The sequence below is a fragment of the Oryctolagus cuniculus genome, chromosome 14 (assembly GCF_051225735.1).
Source record: "Oryctolagus cuniculus isolate XC-2025 breed Fujian yellow rabbit chromosome 14, ASM5122573v1, whole genome shotgun sequence".
Taxonomy (NCBI): domain Eukaryota; kingdom Metazoa; phylum Chordata; class Mammalia; order Lagomorpha; family Leporidae; genus Oryctolagus; species Oryctolagus cuniculus.
The window spans coordinates 18,503,430-18,526,303 of NC_142880.1; the positions used below are offsets into that span (position 1 = coordinate 18,503,430).

The window sequence follows — 22,874 nt, forward strand, 5'->3', positions numbered from 1 at the left end:
GATGCTAAGGTGGTTTCCCGTTCTGCAGCAGTCATCTGTGAGGGTCTAACCCTGGACTGTGATGGGCTCACGCCCATCATCAAAAGGGAGGTGAACATGGGTAATCACAAATTCAGAGACTTACAGCTCTCAAATTTGTGGGGGAGAGGCAGGTACACATTTTGCAAGAATCTGTCCCAAGTCTGCAGTGAACATCTGGACTGGTGTGCAGTCAAGTGCACAGGTGTGCGATGCTGGTTTCCAGGAAGCCTCTGGGGCTTCTGCTGCTCCCCAGAGGCTGTGCCCCTGGCAGTGGGAGGGGCCCTCGGGGCTAAGTGAGCAGCTGGAGGGCTGGCTCTGTGAACGGGTTCTCAAGTAAGAGCTGGCAGTGAGACCAAAAGGGGCGCCTCAGAGCGGCGGTGTCTGCCAGCTGGGGACAGGCTTTCAAGAACACGGAGATGCCGACGGCTGGACTGCAGCTCTGGACATCAGGACTAGAGCTATGTCCCAGTCAGGGCTTCTCGGGCTCCAGCTCACCATGGTTACCCACAGAAAATTTGCAAACCGCAGATGCCTAGGCCAGACCCGGCTATTTTCTAATTCAGGTAATGCACGTGGTCCAAGCACCTTGCTTTTGAACACTGCTCACAGGACTTTGAGGAGGCTGCCAAGAGGTCGGTGAACTCACACCACTGAGGTCACAGCCTCTGGAGCGGCATGACCAAATTACACCAGCTGCACCCCTTTCCTTTCTTTTTCAGCGGGAACACCTAAGAATGACTGTACTCATTCCAAAGTAGAAGGAAGGGCACCAAGGCTCTCAATGCTACAGAAGGCTCCCGGGAGCTCCACACTGCTTTATGCCGTGATGCCACACGGTTGCAGAGCGAAGGGGCCTTGCTTCCGCCTCCGCGGTCTGACTTTGGTATGTTATCCAGTCCTTCCTGCCTGAGTTTCGGAGGCACTCCAAGGAGAAGAGCTAATAGTCTCTGTGCTTTCCCCATTTTCTGGTTGACAGTGATACGCAACAAAGTGACTTATTTTCTTGGATGCTGGAGACAAATATCTTTATTAAAGATACTACCAAAAATTTGGCAAACATTTCAAAACAGATTTGTAAACATAATGCTTCCCTTTTCAACTGGCAGCACTTTGAAAAGACAATACAATAAGACAAAACAAGTTGAATCAACATTAGTTCAAAATCCTTATATTTTTGACCACATAACTTATGTTCCCACATGATAAAACAAGTGATAGTTTAAATCAACGTCAACAGATAAACTCCATGAAATGAAAGTTTGTGCTGTTTGATGAATCACAGTATGTTATGGTTAAATATATCTGCTCTTTTTTTTATATTCCTGTAACCCAGGATGAAAAAAAATCTTTAAATATACATCACATGTAGGTAATAGCTTCTTTGCATATCTCTCTTCAAAAAATACTTTATAGCAGTATATAAATAGGTTACCTACACATTTAATTTTATAATTTTGCCCCAAAACTATAGATGTTTCATTTTTATAATGTATCAATTTTTGACCAACATTAATAAAGCTGACAAACTGTTGAAATGGAAATGCTTTTGTCTTCCACTATAGAAGTAGCAATTGGACAGGAGAAAAAAAAAAAACAAACAACCCTACAGTAACACTCGTCAGTTGTTTCACCTGAGCGTTTGGCCTACAGAGAGTAGCAGCTTTTTTCCTTCACGCACACTCACACCCACACCACCTCTGCACACAAGACAGGCTGAGCATACGCTTTCACACGCCGGTAGGCCACAGTGGGCTTCCCATCGCTGGAATCAAGTGGGAAGCAGTGTAGCTAATGATTAACCACACTATGTACACAACTAGCAAACACCTTAAGGCAACCATTGCAATGGGGGGTTAACTTGCAGGGTGGATTGAATATTCCAGATCAAGTCAGCCTGTAGAGATGTGTGTATGGAAAAATCTATACACATACTCAAACACCTTTCTGTTGTTTAACCCTCCAAAACAATGTTTTAAAATTTTTTTTGTGTTTTGTGCAAATTTCTATATATTCTACCATTTAAGGCAAAGAGTTTGCATTAAGAAAGGTCAGAAAATAGGCTTATGTTTATCCAAAAGCATTTCACCTTGCACATTACTGTTGTTGTTAAATACACACAACTTTGAAGTGTGGGCACTGAATCCCCGAGATCTAAAAAATCATTTCTAATGACAAACACAAGTTTTTAAGGAAAAAGGTTGATTTGAAAGACACTGAATCCCCAATATCTAAAAAATTATTTCTATTAACAAACATAAGTCTTGAGGCGGAAAAAAAGAATCAGAGAAAGCAGCTTCAAAATGCAGGAAAGCAAAGTAAAATGGGGGAGAAAAAGTAACTCAAGTTTACTAATACTGAAACTTTGAGCAGGTAAAGTTTCATCTCTTCAGAATCTAGAGCAATGCACTGGGCATTTTCAATAAATAAGCTTCAGTTTATTCACATCTTCTGGTGCAGCAGGCCCTATTGCCACAGCTCTGCCTGCTGTTGGTCGAAGTCCCCGATCAGCTTTTTGATGTGAGCCAGTTTGTTGTGAAGATACTCACACCTGTATTTTTCTTCATGATAGTTGGGACTGGACTGGAAAGGGAAAAGGAAAACAGGGGGGAGTTAAGGTACAGAATTTATAGTGCTCCCGACTACAGACCAGAAAACCACTAGCCACGATACCTACCTGTTTGATCTTCTGATATTCTTGTAAGACTTCTTCATGAACATTCTGTAAAATTAAAAAAACTGAGAATCAGAGAGTGCTTCTTTTTTGGGGGGGCGGGGCAGGTGAGGGTGTAGGGAATATTGATGGAGTGAATGTATCTTGGCACAAGCTTTATGGAAGATGATTTGCCAACAGTCATCCAGATAGCAAAGGCAAAGTTGACTCAGCAATTTTACTTATCTTACAGACTTACTTTCCCAAGTGAAGACACATACTCATGTTCAAGGTATTCACTTCGAGGTGTTTGTAAGGCAAAAGATGGCAAATGAAAACAAAGTGTGCGTCACTCCCTATCAAAAACACTAAGAGGCTATTAGAAGCTTAGAAATATTTGCTTTACTGATATATTCTTGGGGAAGCTGTGTGGCCTGGAAATTAAGACGTTGGTTAAAATGCCTGCATTCCACATCTTAGAGCCTGGTTTGATACCTGGCTCAACTCCTGATTCCAGCTTCCAGCTACTGCACACTCTGTGTGGCAGCAGTGGTGGCTCAAGTAACTGGGTTTCTGCTAAAGCCTCTGCCTGCGGTGCTAGCACCCCATATGGGCGCCAGTTCTAGTCCTGGCTGCTCCACTTCCCATCCAGCTCTCTACTATAGCCTGGGAAAGCAGCAGAAGATGGCCCAAGTCCTTGGGCACCTGCACCTGTGTGGGAGACCAGGAAAAAGCTCTTGGCTCCTGGCTTCAGATCAGCTCAGTTCTGGCCGTTGCAATCATTTGGGGAGTAAACCAGTGGAATGGAAGACCTCTCTCTCTGTGTAACTATGACTTTCAAATAAATGAATAAGTCTTAGAAAAAAAATCAAAATGAAACAAAACACAATAGCTAGCCTTTGTGTGCCAGGTGCCAGGCACAGACCCAAGCAGTTTACAAATGCTTGTGTACATTTATTCCTTGAAACAACTCCATTACTATCCCATTTTCTGGATGAGGAAAAGAGGCAAAGAGGCTTTAAGGAACTTGCCTGAAGTCACAGAAATATTACATGGCAGTGCTAGGAATCAGATCCAGGCAACGTGGTTCTAGAACTTACTCCTAACCACTAAGCAACCCTTGGAATTACATTGTAGTTTAAATATTATCATGTACACTGACAAATAACTGTACACAAAAAAATAACTGCAAACCACCATATCACCAATCTCTCCACACCCTCAAACACCAGCTCCTTGGGCTCGGTCTTCCTGAGGCCAGCTTGTTGGAGAGATTGAGGCCTAGAATCTCTAGGGCACAAGTGGTGCTGGGAAAGACTCATCTGCTGCATAGTGCAGGTGAGGGTCAGAACAGTGGCCGTGGGTCGAGGTGGAGGCCACTGCTACTGGTGCCCATGCAGCTTTACAAGGCCTTCTGCCTCCACCAGGTGGGAAACGTCTACTTCTGCCAGCCCTTTTATTAGAGCCATGGAAACAGCCAGGAGCCACACCAGGTGTCCACGGCTCCTTGTCAGCTGTAACACTGCCCAGGGGGTAAAGTAGGAGAGTGCAAGCAGGAAAACCGGCTGACAAATGTCCAGGTCTGGAAGGGCTGGATGCACCTAACTCCCTAAACTAAACCTCCATCAGACAAGTTCCCTTCACACCCCTCTGTCTGTATCCCCGCTTCTAAGTCAAACTGAGGTTTTAAGAAACAGCAGTTTAAGAATATCTGAAATCGCAGCTTTTAGGGGGGCAGCACCAGGTGTAGGAGGTGTAACGAGTTGACTCAGCAGTGTATTTGAATATTTAAGTGAATCCCAACATCTACCTTTTTCCCTCACTAGTCGTGTTTGGTATTTTTCTCAATACCCTATAAATCCTGTTACAGGGGAGCTTTTAGTACTAGAGGAAAGCACGTTCAGTGTGTTTGGTTCTTTTCTGAAAGCCGGGGGGGGTGGGGGACTGCTGGGCAGGGACACGGGCTCTGCAGAGCAGTGGGATGGCTGGGGCTGGACGCGAAGGGGAAGAAGGAAGGTCAGTGAGGACGGCGTCTGTCCAGGAACTGGTCCATTCACCTGATACTCTTTCGAGCCTGGAGAAAGGCGCTTTCGTTGCGCATCCAGTTTGATAAATCTTCTAGCTACAGTCTCCATCCTGGCGTGCAAAGCCCTGTACTCATCGTACTCGGCATTGAAGTCATCCTTGTAATTCTGCCGTTGCTCATAGGAGACGATAGCGATGTATTTTCTAAAGAGAGAAAACAAAGAAGATAGGTGGAGAGGAGCCACTGGATAAAGAGGCTTGCACGGGTCTGAGAGCTAAACTAAATATACAGAAACTCTCGCCATGTATGGCATGCATTTTATGTCTGTCTGTCACCGGTCTGCTGGCAGGTCGCTCTTTCAAAGACCTTCCAAGTGACACTGTCACACCCGAGAGCTCAGAAGCTTCAACACAGGGAGGAGAGTAAAGCAAAGTCAGTGAGGGAGACCTGGTGGCAATGAGATTCAAGTGCAACTAGATGAGAAGAAAGTATTTATACAGATCTAGACTACGCAGATCTGACTTCCTCTAGCCCAAATAATTCTCTAGCACCCTGGCGGTGGAGGCCACCCTAAACGTGACAGGTCACACTGAGACGGAGGACTCCAAGGGAAAGGTGATACCAGGAGCCCATCCCTGCAGTCACTGAGTGCTAAATGCTAAGTCAAAGCACTCTCCCAGCTCACTGCCTTCAGATAGGGAGGCTGGCTTGCAGCCTCTCCGAGCCATAGTCCACAGAACCGTTGGCATGCTGCCTCGGGCTGGCTCCCTCTACCCCTTCCTCCTGTGTCACCAGGCACACATTCAGAATGCAAGATGGGAACTGCTGACCATTTGTAAAACGACAGACCCCCAAAGTCTACCCTGCTCCTTCTTTGCAGACATGTAAATGTCACATGGCCGGTAACAGAAGGCCGATGTTGTGCTATTCATCTCATGTACTTTTTTAATAAAACACCACAGGTCTGTGTTTTACTCCGGGGGGTGAACTTCCCTCAGGATCCGATACATGATGGCCATGTCCCCAGAGTGCCCGTTTATTCAGTGGCAAGTAAATTCAAATGGCATTTTAATACTAGAGCCGAATTCACATCACTGGTTAGTGGTCTGGGAACTGGGATCCCACCAGGCCCAGTTCTTGGCACTCTGTGCTCCTGCCATGGAGGTTTCAGTTTCAGGCAGGTGGGGGGAGCTTCAGAATGCTCCTGGGAGTGCACCTGTGCTCCTACTGGGGTGAAATGTTGCAGCACAGGCCTCTCTGAACAGTTTTACATAATCTTCCCCATTTCACTGTAATGGCTGTACCACAGAAGCCCAGCTGGCAATGCAAGAAAAGTGACGCAGTGAGCAAACTCGGTGTCCTCATTAATATTTTTATTCATGCTGAGTTAGACAGTGCGGAGGTTTAGTTTTCCAAGTGTAATGGAGACAGCGGTGGTATGCTGATTTAAAGCTGCCCTGCGGGCCTTGTGGCCGTAGAAGGCAGGCCGCCAGCTAAGCCCAGAAGCCGTGTTCCCAGACAGGACTGTCATGAAGGCACCCCAGAGGGAGCCCGGGCCAGAGGGCCTGGGACTGAACCTTTATAAGATGGCTAAACTGATCATGAAACTCAGATTTAAGTTTTCCATATAATTCTACTACTTTCTTACAAATCATACCCCAAATATTTTCTTTAATAATTTCCCAAAAATCTTCAACCATTGTGCTGCTCTTCAAGAACAATATTTGGTTATACTGGCATTTTCATTGAAAGCATTTTACTGTTTTTAACAAAATTTATTATGGGTCTATAGCTGGCTATTAATGCAGCAACAGAATAAATTTTTAGCAGTTTGGATAATGCAAAACCACAAATAACAAACCATCCTTAGACCAAAAAAAAAAAAAAAAAACCTTTCAAATATAGAATTAACTCATCTGGGTGGCAAAACACAGCAGTGGTCCTGAATCCGTGGGGAAAAGTTCAGATTTATTTTCTAGTCTGCCCACATGATTTTGCTGTACATAACTAGTAGGAGGTGGGATCAAAAGGTAAGTTTATTTTGGTGCCAAAATACTTGAAGTCCATGCAATTCTTTTTAATAACATGCACTGCCATGAACTTTTGGAAGACCCCTTGCATATCAATATTCTGAGAAAGAGGAATGCAAAATCCACCAGCAAAGAATGAGAGCAGGGCACTGGCTCCTGGGCAGTGCTGGGGGGAACATTCAGAAGACTTTCAGAGAAGTGGGTGTGCAGCTGTGAACAGGTGGACGCCCTTGGCTTTGGAGCCAGGGACTGCCCAGGAAGCCCGGCAGCATGCAGCTGACCCCTCCTGGACGGACTGCTGTGGCTGCTTTTCAAGGCTTGTCCCAGAGCTCTAGAAGCACGCACTGCCTCATGGGACAGGACTCAGAGCAGTTTCTTGGGCTCCTGTTAGCTGGGAGATGGCAAGCAATGTCATGGTTCGTGCCGTCTCATTCCCCAGTAAGTATAGCTTTCACGCTGCTGCTAAGCAGGTCATACTTTAAGTCTAAAATGTTGTTTGGTCTAGAAACAAGCAGGGTTACTCAGCCTGGATGCACCCCATCTCCAAACAGGGGAAAAACTCACATGGCCCAGGTTCTTTCTCCATCCTGTGTTCTGGCTGTTTGGGACATTTGCTCATTCTCAAAGCTGCAACAGATCTGTTTGCTTTTTCACTCTCCATTTCTCTAGGCTCTTACAACTTAATTATTTTTTGTCTTACAGAAGCCTTTTATTCTGTAAAAAGGCTAGAATTATGTGTTCAAGTTATAATTTCTTTGATAACCAGTTACAAAAATGTCCCCAGCTCAGCATTTAGGAACTTGTTGTCACAACAAGAAAAGCATGATAACTGGTACTGAAGTGAAACGATCAAATTTGACTATTCTCTCCTCTTTAAATTGACCTGGGGGTAGAAATTTTTAAGTAGAAATCAGTCTACCAGTGCTTGATATTATTAAGTGCAGAAGGTGAGGCACTTTGTCAGTGATAAACTGTCCCTTTGGGGGCCCAAGGGAATGACTGGGCATTGATAGACTTCCAGCTTTGAAGAGTCAGCTCCCTGACATCTTCCACAATTGAATGCGTGGCCTGGCCCCAGGAACAAAGGCCAGACCTCTATACTTAAAGGCCACCTGAACACAGCTCGGAGCAGGGGCGGGCACAACCTGCTTATGCAGACAAGGGTGGATGTGGGCTGAGCAGGCTTAATGGCAGCCTTTCAGCTGCAGGGGTGGCTCTGGCGCTCTATTTCTGGAACTTTTTACTTTTTTGATTTGCAAAGTATGGGAAAAGAATTCACCAACTTTCTAAAATTACACAGCTCTCTCTCCACGGGCAGACACAGGGACTTACATCAAATAATCTGGGAGTTCAATCGTTGAAGGCGGCTCCGTGGGGGCAGTGCAACCCTCTTTAACTCCTATGGAAAAGAAAATTCACAGCGTTCGTCACCAGTATGGTTATCAAATGCCTGTAATTCTAAAATAGATTAGAAACATCTGGAACACTTTTCCTCAAATTCTATTCTTCCATCTCAATAAGCAGCAGTGACCAAGGAATACAATTGAACACGAACAATAGCGGCCCTATGACCAGCAGCCAGGCATTTAAAGCACCCTGGCTACTGCAGTGTCTGCACAATAAAGGAATTCCATCTTAACCCAAGGTCAATCTTCTATTCTTTAAACAACAGTTGTGGCATCTGCCCAGCAATTCAAAGACTGTGGTGGCAGATGCAGCCACACAATGGGAGATACAAATTTTACATCAACATCTACTTTTCCAGGGACTCAAACGGGGCAGATGAGACAATAGAGTCAGGTAGCAGACTGCTTTGGGACTGTATTTTTGTTGCTACCCTTTCTGGCATGCAGACAGCACGGCTGGGTAGGAAGTTTCCCCATTGGTTTCAAGTAGTTTAAAACAAGGTATTACTGAATGCTGGCTACACTCCTCTAATCTCAGGCCCTCGTAATGCTAAGTTTTTTTTTTTTTTTTTTAAAGGACCAAAAGAAAGTGTCAGCCACTCAGACAACACCATGAAAGTCTGCAAATGCTCATAATCTATTTGTTTAAATGCCCCTTTCTGGGGCATATGTGTAGACTTTTTATTAGGGTAATTTTTTTTATTATTTGGAGCAGGGTGAAATTAGTAACTCAAACCGGAACCTGCCTGCTGGCAAAACACATAAGCTCACTAGAAAATAAAAGGGAATATTTGATAATTCTGTGGTTTAAAAACATAAAGGACAAAGTCCATGAGACAAATCAGATAGGATGTAGACTCACTGCTGTTTTTCCAACAGCGCAAGCCCAGCCATACAGGCAAAGCATTAGGTGCAGGTCAGCTGGCCTCCCCTGCCAGACACCAGGTCAAGTTACAACACAGGCAGGGCTGGGGGTTGGAGCTGTCCTCACTCTGCGATAGCCTCGGTTGGTTCTCAGCAGCTCCACATCCTCAGAGAAGCGCAGAGAGAGAGCAGGAGGGCTTTTGCAGGCCTCCAAGTCTTAGAACCGCCCCCGTGCGCCCCACTGTGCTGCCGGTCTCCACAGCTCCAACTGCAGGCCTGACTCCGGATCACCACCTGAGGGTGCGAAGTGCGGCACATGGAGTATACCCAGGAACCTGGATATTAACTCTGAACAAGGAATTTTTCTTCTTCGTGCCTTTCCCTCATCTTAGAGATTCAGGTACGAGAGACGGGTGCAGGGAACAAGCTTACATCAGCTTCTTGGACCTTTAAAGAGTACCCATTACACCGATGTCAATATTTCAACAGACAGCGCCCCATGCCACACCCCAGTGCAGGTTAGTTGGGGCGCTGTGTCATACACTAGTTTCTAACCCTTCTTTGGAGCACCACTGAATACGATCACGGGTTCTCTTACGTGGCCAAGCCGGTCAGTTACATCTAAGGATTACAGATTCACAGTGTTACATGCAGAAAAGAAAGACAACACTCCCGTAAAATTCCATTTTATAAAACTGCCTTTTCTGAAACTGAATTTTCCTGAGGAATTTTGTCTTATTATTTATTCTGGGTTTCAAATTAGCAGCAATGCTAAATGATGGATGCGGTTCTTCCATGTGCTGGCATGGAAGACATTAAGTTTAGAGGATTATATTTCTTAAGGAAAAAACCCCATCATTTTGTTATCAGTTTTTAGCTATCAGTGTCCTGCACATAGCTGCTTTTACACTGATTAGCTGTACCCTGGAAAAGCTATTTTAAGTTTACCTAGGTCTCTAGATTACCTGTCCTTTAAGCTTCATAAAGACCGAAATGGTTAATTTTATGAATAACCGTTGATCTGAGTTGACTAACACGGGACTCCCAAAGTTGAAAAACAAATAAACAAACAAAACCCATAGGATCATGAAACTTGTAATAGCCAATAGCCTTGCTAAAGACAAGCTGCTTTCGCTGTAACTGAGGATGATGTTATGGATCTGTAAATGTAATTTTATCTTGTCTGTTTTATAAAGAATTTGACATTTCCCCTGTGCTAGGATTAATTAAAGCACGGGTGACCCTGTTTCTCTGGGCAAGAAGGAAATGAATATTTCTATTGCTAATTATGTGTCTGGTTAAATCAGCTCGAGAATGGCATATAATAGGTCATGTTGAGGTTACTCAGTCTCATCACAGATAGGACAAAGAGCATCCGAGTCTACCTTCAGAAAGCAAGTCTCTGGGGGCGGACAGGGTCATTTTCAAATGCCACCATTTTCTGAGCAAATTTAAAAACCCATGTTTAATAGCTGGCTAAAACCAGACTGAAAATGACAGTTGTAAAACGAAAGAGAAAGATCTGCTCCAAAGCACGTTAAGATCAATAATTACATAGAAGGTCTTACGCTAAAGAAGTCTCCCTAATTATAAACGACAGATTCTCAAACTCGGGAGAGTAAGCTCTTCCGGTGCAGCTGGCACATGCAGGCGTTTTTTGGGTAGAAATAAAAATACCTGCATTGGGGTTTGGACTGGAGTTACCGAACTTGGCTAGTTCTTCTCTTTGAAGGTCCTCTTCCTTTTCCTCCACCATCTCAACTTCATGCTTCCTTATTTGGTCCTTTTCCTTGTGTTTCTTGGACTTCTTTTTGGACTTCTTATGAGACATTGAATGGGTTTCTTCCGTAGGCTGTGGACACTTTAGTAGAACGGATCCAGGGGGTAAGGGTTCCACAGAAGTCCTAGAGGTATATTTGTCTTGCTGGTCCGCATAGACGCTACCGTTTTGACTGAAACTGTCCACGGGCAGGTCTTGAGTCCCCCGGCCCTCTGGAGTGCTGGGGGAATTGGAGTTGGAATTGACAGTCTGCGGAGGATTGGAGGCCGGCAGGTGAGTTGAAGGCAGCGGTGCAGGGGTAGGGATGGTGGCGGCTGCAGGGGGCGGCGGGAGGCCTGCAGCTGATTTTTCGCCAGTGGGATTCAGGTGGCCATTTAATGTTGGCGGCACTCTGCTTGTCAGATGAGATATTCGAGCTTTTTTATTCATTAAAGGGTCGATGAAATCAGAATCCAGAAGCCGCTTCTGGGGGAGGAACGAGACAACATGAGTAGGTTGGCTTTCAAATTTAATACATATGTGTGACTGGTCAGATAACTCAGTAACTTTACTCACTCATACTTAAAACCTAGCACCAGGGTTGTAGTAACCTTTCTTCAAACTCAAGAACAACAAAAGCCAAGCAAAACCGAAGGTGAAGTCAACCGTCGCACCTAACGTCAAAGCAGAACCCGGCACACGGATGTTCCATGGAGCATGTGCTCGGCCCTCCCTGGCACGCAGCGTCCCCCTGAGGTTCCAGAAAGCCTGTGTTAGTGACGTGGAAAACACCCCGCAGAGTGGGGAGCCGAGACAGCCCTCCCCTGCTGCCACTGTTCACCTGGTTCTATTACCTGAGATGAGAAAGCCATTTGTGCCATTTGATTCTGAAAACTAACAAGGTCAGGGCAAGGGCAATAGGCCCACACTGATTTAATCTCTAATGTGCGCAAATGCCTGGTTATTCATATTTTGGCTGTCAGAATAAATGCCTTTCACCTGTCTTACAGTGAGAACAGCCGCTGCTTTCAGAGTAATTTTCCTAAGTATCTCTATCATTGTTGGGATGCTATCTAATTTTTTTTTACTCTTATATGTCTATTCACAAGATTGGAAAATAGGTATTAATAACCGGTCCATTAAAATAATGTAGAAATACTTTTGAAAAACCATGCTAACATCATCCCAATTCAGCAACAATAGGACTGACATTAAAAAGGAAATTCAGACAGTTGAAAAGCACAAAACATAAAACCCATTATGTTTGTTTAAGGATAATGCTGTGGCTTGCACTTCAGCTTGAAAGAAAGTATCTGCTCAGCCCATTAATTTATTGCTTTCAATTTAGAACATGTATTTATTTAGCATCCAGTATAGAATTTTATCAGAGTAGAAGTGGCTTCCTAACAGTTGGCATTAAAATGAGGCTTCCTGAAGCAGGAGTCTGGCCTAGAGGTCAGGACATCGCTTGGCACTCCCATATTCAATGTAGGAGTCTCTGGGTTTGGATTCTGGTTCTGTTCCCGGTTCCAGCTTCCTCCTGATGTGTATTCTAGGAGGCAATAGGTGATGGCTCAACTATTTGGGTCCTTGCCACAAATATGAGAGACCTGAATCGACTTCCCAACTCCCTGGCTCCATCCTGACCCAATCCTATTTGCTGGGGGGCATTTTTAGGGAGCAAACTAGCAGATGGGAGTTCTCTCTTTTTTTGGTCTCAAAAAAAAAAAAAGGCTTCCCAAACAATGTACCTGCAAAGATAGAATAGCTTTGTTTTTTCTGCTCCTCCTCTGTTCCTCACACTACTTTCTAACATTTTCTGTCACATGACTAGTCTATTGCCTATTGCCCAAGGCAGATTTCTGCTGCTCCATACATTTATCTGTGTCTCCCCAATGCTTGGGAGTAGGGTCCAGGGAGGAAGGGTGCAGGGGGACAGGGCACTGTCAGGAATTCCAGGGTATGGAGGGCTGTCCCACTGTCTGTCCAAAGCTCTCGGGATTCAGAATTTCGAGGCTGGCTGGTCAGCTGAAAACCAGCAGACTTGAGCTTGAGGACTAGCCAGGACCTCCCACCTTTTCCCACCATTGTTCAATCTCATGGGGAAACTGCCTGCTTGTATTCTGAACTGGATCCAATTTAAAAATGCTTGAAGAAAACCTGAGTGAAAATTCTATCTTGTTTTATTTGCTTTTTGTATACATTTTTTCCCCTAAGAATATTTTTGTGGAACATGGTTCAGGTATAATTAAAATTTTTCAATTTTCTATAAAATCTGAGAAATCTATGGGGCTGGGTAAGTTTTCCAGTCAGTGACCCAACTGAAAGGCAGATAACATTACAACAAAATGTAAACTTGGAAAACGAAAAGCAAGGTACACATTAAGTCCTCTGACAAGCAGTGCCTTGTGGTGGAGAGAGTTCTGGGCTGGAGGCCAAGGCCTGAATTCTGGGCGGAGCTCAGCCATGAATGAGCTGTGTGGCTTTGGACAGGCAAGCTGTGCAGCTTCTCTGGGTCTCACGTCCCTCCCTTGGGAAGCAGAGGGGCTACTGGGGCGGCTCTGAGGGCCATGGTTCTGTAACTTTATGAAATACCTGAGGAGGAGATGCAGTGTCTCTACTAGAACATACAGGAGATTCTGAACGGCTGGTGCCAGCAGCATTCTGAGATGGATTTAGTTTTCTGTAAAGGACACACACGTTCCCGGTTAGGGAGGATAACAATGACTAAAACATGTGCAGCAGTGGTCAAGCAAAAGAAAAAAGGAACCTACCTCGAGAGCACAGACTCCAAGGCCCGTCTGTCCAAGTCATTGTATCCAGGCCAGTCTCTCTGGAGCTCTTTAAAAACATAATCCTTCAAGGTATAAGAGAGGTCCTTAGGATTCAGATTGGCGACCTGGTATGTGGTGTAAAAACAGAGAGCATTAGTCACTCTAAAGCAGGTGACCTTTAGGATTTATGCTGAAGATAATGACATCAATTGACCCTAAAGGGAGTGCCAGTTTTGCACACACCAGATTGGAATAAATGCCAGTCAAGCACATCTGGAGAAGTACATCTCATACCTAGCTAGATGTCTCTCTCCCGAATGGCGACTGCATCTGTCATATGTCTAGTCAAATAATAGGCCCACATAGGAAAAGTAGAAGGTGATACTTTTTAAAATCAACTTTTCTAGTCAAAGGGAACCAAACAGTTAATACTGTCAACATCATCATTTACCTCAGACCACTAACTCCATTACTTTTGAGTCATGATAAAAGTCCTTCATCGCTTCTAGTAAGAAGCCAAACACAGCCCAAATGGTGAGTTAAACTTTTCCTTTTAGTCAGACAGAACTGGTCTTCACATGAACACTTTCAGTTCTAAGAAGCTTGTTTGCCCTTTTCTTCCTGATAACCAACCTTGTGCCTTATGTCTGCCAATTCTCCTAAAGAACTACTTCTTCAGAGTCCCTGAAATTCCAGAAAACCAAAAAATGGAAACATACACCGAAGGAACCCCCAAATTATTGTTATTTGTTGGCAAGTATAGTCCCAGGTATAATCTGTCCTTATCCCTTAACTACAATTCCTGGAGTACCAAGGCCTGGAATCTATCAACCACACAAATACACGGGTTTGCAAGCCAGGCCAGAAGTACTTTTAAGGCTAAGAGAAAGGTATTCCTGCCTGTTGCTTCCTCCTGGAATGCCCATTTTTATAACTTTTTTTGGTATCTTTTTAAGGTACTACTCAAATACCATATGATAGTTTACGCTTCTCTCATCTCACAATTCAGCTGACTACGAATCTAATGTTAATGTTACTTTAAAGTAGAATACAATAGGCTTATTTTAAATTCAGATTCGCAAATAAATTAACAGAGGAGGACATGACCACATTTCTTTAAGTGGGAAAAATGCAGCATCCTCTGATCGTCACAGCCCCCAGCGCGTCACTTCGCCCGCCCCCATGGCAGTCCCATCGCTCGGCTTCTGTGATGGGACAGTCTCCTGTTTTCTTCCTCCTCTCCCTCAGAACCTCTCTTTCTCAGGTTGCCTTTATTCCTTCCTCCATATGCTGCGGAGTTCACAGCCTGTCTTCTGGCCTCTTCCCTTCAATGCCTCATCTCCTTCCAGGATGATTGCATTCATTCAGCTTTAAGGCTTTCAATACTCAATGTTTATGCTGCCAATTTAAAAATTTTTTAACTCTAGCTTCTACTGTCCTCTGAAGACCAGACATTTGCATGGAATTATGAAGTCAGTATGGAAAATATAGGGAACTAGTTTTACAAACCGTTGACATTAATTAAATAATGATCTACTTTTATACATAAGCTTGTGATTATCAAGTACCTGATCACAGCTAATTCTTTACACATTCATGTCCTTGGGTGCAGACTGGTCTTGCCACACCAGTGGTATAAAAGGAAGGGTAATCAGGACAGTGAGGCAGAGCAGGACACATTCTAAATTATGTAGCAGGCAAAGCCATTTTGGCTTGTACCAATCGAAGACCTATACAACACAACTTCACCTAAATATGCCAGTGAAAATTAAGGCAACAGTTTACATGATGCAAGACTAAAAACAGACAACAAACCCCTACCTATTTTCTAATAGAATTTTCAGGGTAAAATTCACTTGACCCAAATGAAGATAATGTTCATATTTCAGTGAGTTTTTTTTTTTTAATTAAATGCCTTAAGTAAGAAGATTTAATTCAATACTCAGGAGTTGTATTTCATAGGTTGTTGATCAAGAATGACCCTGACATGTCTCTCTTGCACTAACGAGGACGATAACTCAACAAGAAGCCTCTGAGAGGGACTCTCGAGCACCAGGTGAGCAGAAGGACTGGCTCCACAGGCCTCACCTGCTGCAGGATCGCTCCCAGGGAGTTCTTGTCTTTCTGGTTGACGCCATCTTTTTGCAGTCGAGCAAGCAGCTCCGGTTTCTTGTAGGCCTTGAGCGCCAGTAGGTGAATCACCCTGTCCCTGTACGGTCGCTGAGAGACACTGCTGCTGCTGTGTGTCTTGCGAATCGTATTTGCGGGGTTCATGGGGGTTGACCTCTTTCTCTCAGGCACTGCATCTGCAACAGCTTGAGGTGCCTTCCGAATCTGCACTCTTTTCCCTAAAGGCCAGGGGAAACCACTCGGTTACACGTTTGCAAACTACAACCTAATGAGCACCTCCCTTTCCACAACTCACCACTTAAGTACCCCTTTATTTTTGAAGGGAATAAAGGCCACTTCATTTCAGTTTTTACTTTAAAGAGACATGCACAGAGAAAGCATTCTACGTAAGTGGCCAAAAAGATGAACTCAGAATTTTTTTGATGAATCATTTCTTGGAATCAATACATATAGATGTATTTTGCCCACACAGTAAATAATGAGTAACACAAAATCTAACAGACTGGGGACTTTTAGATTCCTGGTTATTTGATGTTAAGTGGAAATAAAGTAATTTCCGCGTATTTGTGCCATTCACAAAAGTTAACTCTGCATTATCATAGAACATTTCTGAAAGCACAGTGAATTGTGACACATACCAGTCCACACCTCTCAAGAACACACTCGTGGCTCAGCTTGCACAAGACCTTACTTCCAGATTCTGAAGCCACGGGGAGTGGAGTCGGCGTCCACTAGGCATCCCTACCAAATTGCAGCAGTCAAAGGCTAGCGACAAAACAAAACAGAGCGCTCTCCTCTGTGGTGCTGAGACCCGGAGAATGAGGCAGAGGAACGGGAAATCATACAGAGAGACCTGTGCCAGGGCCAGGGCGACTCAGCTGGTTAGCCTTTTCCTGTCTGGCTTCACCATTAACACTTAGCAGGTGGCTACTTCCAGCGAAGGCATGGGCTGAGGGAGCAGGCCGCTACATACACATGTGAAGCATCACTGACTACTCCAGTCATCACAGAAAGTAGCACAAAACTGGAACCCTCATTTGATGAAGTCTAAGGTAGAATCTCTCGTTCATTTAGTCCACTCTAAGCCTCAGCTGGACGCCCTCTGGTTCCAGACGGGGGAGAGCTGGTAATGGCGCACAGGTGGGGCAGCTCCCCCAGGAAGCAGACTATCAGCTAGAAACAGTGGGAGAGGAAAGGCACTTTCCCCAGCCGTGGTCTGTGGTGAAAACAGCTTCTGGGGCAGGAACTTACTGTCACTGCTCCCGCACTGCACTCCCCGGGCCTGGCCAGAGGGATGATTTGTCCTGACATCACTCCACCTTGAGTCCGGGAAACAGGATGAATGTTCCCAGGAAATCTCTCCTGGCTAGTCTGTTTCTTTCCTATCTGGATACAACCAACTGCACAAATCAAACTATTGCACAATAAAGGAACTCAACATTAAGGGAACACTGCCTAACTACTGAGTTAAGAGTTGGAGATAAGATTTAGATCTGGTTTCTGTATTTTTGTTGATTTAGAAATGGCTGGCTCAGTGACAGGTGGGAAAGGAAACTAATACTTATTGTGCACCAATCATGGGAGGAGGGGAACTGGACTAGGAGCTTCGCACTCAGGATCTCATTAGGTCTCACAAGGACTCTCAAAAGGTGGACACTGTCCCCATTTCACAGGCAAGAAAAGCGAGGCTTTCAATGGGCTATGAGCACATGGTAAAGTGTTCATTTAGGAAGTGGGAAGTTCTGTGATGAACACCCAGACTTTCCTGCATGTTTTGCTCTAAGCCTGTGAGTTGCAGAAGGGCAGGGCTGTGGTTGCTTTGTCTACCAGCAGGCCTGGAATCAGTATTTGATGACTAAGAGAATGACAACAAGCGACAAGAAGGCAGGGGAGCAGGAACCTACCCAGTCCCCATTTCCCATATGGCCAGGCAGCCAGAGGCTGGGGACATGCTGAAATTTCTAACATGAAATTTTAAACACCAGCCTTTCAATTCATTATTTCTGGGATGTAACGGAGTTAACTATCAACCCTTGAAATTGTAATAGGCATTAGTGGAAAAAATAGGGTCAAGGTCACAAAAGTTTAGGAAATACTATAAATTCCATACTCCTTCCCCCTTGCCAAGGCTCACCATAACAGAAATCTGTTAACTCATATTTTCCAAAGCAAACTGACCATGGAGCCCTTCTCTCTTCCCCTTTCTTGTGTCAGGAGGGGATGGGAGAGAATGCTTCTCAGCCAAGTTCACGAACATTACAACTGTCATCTAGAATGAATTCAAGCCAGCAGGAAGGAAAAATATAAACAGAAAGTGACAGCGCTGCCACCACGTTCCAGGGTGCCAACCAGCTCTGAGCCTCTGGTCCTGGGTCTCAGGGGGCTCCACAGTCTTCTGGGATTCCCCTCATCTTCTCAGATACAGGTGTGGCACAAATACGGGGCTAACTTTGCTCTTAAAAGGACTTTGAGTATGATGATGGACAGGAAGTCAGTCTGGTCAGGGGGAGGACAGAGCTGGCACCTTCCCTGGGGTGCTTATACAAGGCGGTCACCTCTCCTCAAGTCCCCTCACTCAGCACACTCCTTTCACTGTTTTTTCAGACAGCCAGTCACAGGGAACCCTTTCTTTCAAACGTGTGGAAGAACCCAGACTCACTGGACCACTGAGTGATACCCAGAGATCACTTGCTCAGCAACCCCCGTTCCTTTTGTGCCTACCCAACCAGGAAGGGGTCCTCTAGTTCAAAGACAGACAGGCTATGGGTGAAAAAGAAATTGGTGAAGTAAAAACAAACAACCAAAAAAACAAAGCAGGAAAATGCTAGGTTCCAGGTGGGGAGAAGGGCTTCATTTTTATTTTTTATATTTGCCTCAGAAAAACCCTTTTAATAAAGCCTGTGGGAGAGCCTAATTCTCTTCCCAGACCCAACTCTAATCAACTCCCTGGGCTCCGGATATAAACAGCAGCCATGGGTCGCAGGGCTGGGTAATCTGGGACTACATCCGAAGCACTGATTCATAACAAGGCATGCACTCCTAGCTTTTTCATTTAATCCGTGATGGTGAAAGTATTTACCCCTCAGTGAAATGGCCCTAGAAAACAATATGAAAGGAAGGGGGTGGAAGAGAGAGAGAGAGAGAGAGAGAGAGGGAGGGAGGGAGGGAGGGAGGGAGGGAGAGAGAGAGAGAGAGAGAGAGAGAGAGAGAGAGAGAGAGGCTGCACCACTTTTTGCAGTTGCTTCTCTGTTCTGTGGATCCTGACCAGAAACACTGGCAGCATGACCCAAAGCTAGGAAAACATCAGCAGTGCTGTGCCAACGACGTGGCTCTGTCATGGTTACACACACAATCCGCTGCAATGGAACCCATTTGGAATTTGTGATCATTTTTTCAAAAGTTTTAATACCAAAATATACACACCCAACTGTCACAAAGTATTTGAACTACAAAGCATTATAGATGTTATCCAGGTTACATATCCTGCCTCTAATATTTGTAAAAATTAAGATGATAAATAACAATTTATCCAATTGCTCGAAAATATGCTAACTTGCCATAAATAAAGGGGACAAAAATTGGAAAAATTGGAAACAGAAGCCCAAATGGTGGATTTCTTGGGTGATTTTCTATACCTGAATATTACTACATGTATAGATTTATGTTAAAATTAACAGTGAGGAGAGGAGAGGAGAAAGAAGGGTTGGAACGTGGGTGGGAAGGCAGGCAGGGTGGAAAGTATCACTATGTTCCTAAATCTGTATATAAGAAATACATGAAATTTGTATACCTTAAATAAAACTTAAAAAAAAAATCAACTGATCACATGAGTGGGGAAAAAAATTAAACAAACTTACAAATCAAAAAAATTCCAGATTCCAGTAGGAGTCAGTGAGCAGGCTTAAGGTTCTCGTACTTGGAAAGCAGTGGTGATTATGGACTTTTTCCTTTTAACAAAGAGGCAGGGTTCTAACAATGCAATTATGTGCACCACTGACCAGTGAGATTCAGGTTGGAGCCTCTCCTTTCTCCTCTCTTCACAAACAGGCTTTGGTTTTTCCCAGCCCACAAGAGGGTCGCAGAAACCCATACTGTGACAAGGCCAGGTGACCACTAGCCCCAGGGGCACAGTCCTCCTTAAACTGGTCTTGTGCCTTGGTTCAGCCATCAAGGCCTGGCATCATGCCAGCACCGGCATGCGGCCCCAGCGCTACTATCATTTGTCCTCCACCTGGGCTGAGAGTGTTGAAAGGAACCGTGCTCTGCAGGTGCCTCTAGTCTGGTGTGGGAGAGCTTCTGGTGTCATGATGCACGATTTAGACAACTAAGAACTAAGGCAGGGCCTCCCACTGTTTTAAGAAAATAACACAACTTGTTAACGAGGCCATACCTGCACCATTTTGCCATTGCTATGCAGACTGGAGAGTGGACCTTAACCTACTTCTCAGAGTGCTGGTGAGGTCCACAGGAGCAGCTCCAGGGGGACCATGTGCAGCAGCCTCAGGAAGTGCTGGGTACTGTTAGCATTAAAGGGTGACAAATGATGCAGCCACCTAGAAGGATCATGCAGTTCTGAGACACCCAAAAAAGCTGAAAGATTCAAACTGAGCTGACCAAAAGGAGAGAAACATATGGAAAAGAACTGGTAATAGGGAAGGGCAAAGAAACCAATCAGAACAGGATGGAACAAAGAACGGCAACGTTCCCAACAGACAGGAAAACCAGGCAGTGTCCCAGAGTTTCAGAACCAGTCAGCCTTTCTGCTAAGAGTAGTGTCCAGTTGTGAACTCTGAGGGGAGGAACTGGAGGCAGCCCAGAGGAGGACAATAAAAATAATTAAAGGCTTGGGATGGAGGCCATATTAAGAAAAGTTAAAAGAAGCTGGGGTTATTTGACCTGGAGAATAAAGGGCTAAGGAGGTTAATGACAAGATTCAAGATCAGAGAAGAGCACTGTGCTATGATAGTGAGTGGCCAGGACACTGAGGACACAGCACAGAGGCAAAGGCTCAACTAGGGCTCTGGGGAGGACAGACATATGCAGAGGGGGTGGCCAGCTCTTCGTGGAAGGGTAAAGATACAATGTGGTTCAGGTTTCAACTTTGATAACCTTAGATTTTTCTGTGGTCACTCCCCCAAATGCATATGAATGATCAGTAATGTCTGTGAGAAACCCTGGAAGTCCTATAGGGCCCAGCCCAGTGAATAGCCTGTGGGATGCTGGGTGTTGAAAAGGCATTGTGTAAGCCGAAAATGAACTGCACCTGACCTACCAAAACAAACAGAAACACAGGACCAGAGCAGACACCAGAGGATCCCGTGGGGGAGAAGTGCAGTAACTGTCGATGATTTTCAAGATTTGGAATGAATCAAAGGGAGAGAATTTCAGCTGGTTTTACTAGGAGGAGAAAAGTCACTTTGATGGTTTGAGTCTTCCGTTCATTTGTCAGGCACACCAGTTTGCCTCACTGTTTCTAAAACGGTGGTAGTGTACAGAGTGAAACACTTGCAGAGAAACAGGACTGGGAATTCATAGTTTGTCATTAAATTGAAGTGTGGCCGATCTTGTGCATTTTAAAAATAACTCGAGGCTTAGCCTACTAGCACAGAAAGCTAATTAAGTTACTTACCAGGGTAGAGGAGAAAGGAGGGAGTTGCTAACTTCAGTCAGCAGGAAAGGGAAGGTGAAAACCCTCATCTGGTAGCTTACTGGGCAGGGAACGGAGCCCTATGGGTATAGATACCTGGGGAAGCTGTGAATTGTTGTTAAACCAAACTAAATGTATCTAAGCTAAGCACCAGGTCCCAAGAGCACTGGCTATGTTCCAGAGAAATACTTATTAAACCACTGGTGAAGCTTCTCAAAGCTGAATGCATTGTAGCTGGATCAGCAATGGGAAAATACAGAGTAGAATTACACCAAACCTTGGAAAGATGTTGATTCAGTCTCATCAACAGACTGAGTTTTATGAGCACAAGTTTCCAAATTAATATTCTTTCACCATTAACTAGAGTGACTTGTGTTAAGAAGCTGACCAACCAAGAAATCAAAAGGAGCTCATCTTCACTCTTACCATTCTATTACTGTTAACAGTCATTGTGAATCGACCCCTCAAGAGTTGTTAGGGTCACAGCTCATAAAAGACAGCCTCCTCTTGCTGGTCTGGTTTTATTTCCTTTCAATCTGATGGATATTTGAGTGAGCTCATGATAAATATGATAGGGGTGGGGTAGGCTCTTAATTAATGAGGATGAGGACCATAATTGCAGCACCAAAGATCTAGTGCCCTAATGCACTGTTTTTTAGAGGCACATTTGAATACTTTTGCAATAAAAATTCCTTATTGTGCAAAGATTCTTTGAAACTATAAGAAAATTTGCAATAATGAGGTTATCAACTCACACTCACTATAAAAATAGCCCCACAGAAGTACAAAACAAGAACCAAACTGTCCATCACTGAAATCGCATCATCCAGTGACAGGGAAAACACAAATGCCACAGTTACAACCACATGAGTGACACGACTAGATCCCAATACTGTAAATAACAATAGTCAACATCGGTTTCAGGACTCAGCAAAGTTATAAAACTTTCCAATTTCTTCTTTAGTTTTCCAGTAATTTGAAGAGAACTAATGACCTTTTTTTGTGGTGCAAAAGGCCCTGAAAACTAATTTCTCTGTTTTCATTGAGTTACTGTTACCAGTATTTACCTACAGTGATCTTGAATTACTCCAATCAATCAGCAAGAGGGAGAAAGAGAACTATATATACAAACCTACATACGGTCCACCGGGTTTGATAACTTTTGTGCTTCGGTTGCGGGATTCCTCCTCGGCCTGGGTCATTCTTTCTCGTGTCATCTGATACGAGTCGTTTGTTGCACACACTGTAATTTTATCCTGTATAAACCCCAGGCAATTGAGCTGGGAGGCTCCAGAGCTGTCAAGGAAGACAGTGGCTTAGTTAGAGATGCCTGTCACTCTGCACAATAAAGGCAAGCGAGAACTAAAATCCACAGCCCAGAGAAGTTTGTAATCCTAAAATAACCAATATTAATTTTTAAATGTAAAGATTATCTAAGGTGTATAAATATCTTTTCTTCCTTTCATATCTCTCCCCCCCTCAATTCTAAATGACTTCTTGGAGACCAAATGCATAAAATTTGGAGCAAAATTTGTATTTGGAGTGAAGACCAGAGCCCCAGTGAGCC

General features: G+C 44.4%; 1 protein-coding gene across 2 annotated transcripts in view; it reads right to left on the reverse strand.

Moving 5' to 3' along the window:
• Positions 1 to 1,019: 1,019 nt before the first annotated feature.
• Positions 1,020 to 22,874, reverse strand: part of ELL2 (elongation factor for RNA polymerase II 2) — a 67,444-nt gene continuing 45,589 nt past the window's right edge. The window contains exons 4-12 of one of the 2 annotated variants that reach the window (XM_002713941.6): positions 22,440 to 22,603; positions 15,619 to 15,878; positions 13,531 to 13,655; positions 13,352 to 13,439; positions 10,675 to 11,242; positions 8,060 to 8,126; positions 4,729 to 4,900; positions 2,696 to 2,740; positions 1,020 to 2,601 (exon numbers count right to left, since the gene is read on the reverse strand). In XM_002713941.6, the coding sequence (XP_002713987.2) occupies positions 2,485 to 2,601; positions 2,696 to 2,740; positions 4,729 to 4,900; positions 8,060 to 8,126; positions 10,675 to 11,242; positions 13,352 to 13,439; positions 13,531 to 13,655; positions 15,619 to 15,878; positions 22,440 to 22,603 (1,606 nt within the window). In that variant the 3' untranslated portion in view covers positions 1,020 to 2,484. Of the gene's footprint in view, positions 2,602 to 2,695; positions 2,741 to 4,728; positions 4,901 to 8,059; positions 8,127 to 10,674; positions 11,243 to 13,351; positions 13,440 to 13,530; positions 13,656 to 15,618; positions 15,879 to 16,298; positions 16,447 to 22,439; positions 22,604 to 22,874 lie in introns of those variants that run through there. The other variant, XM_089313049.1, reaches the window with a different exon arrangement.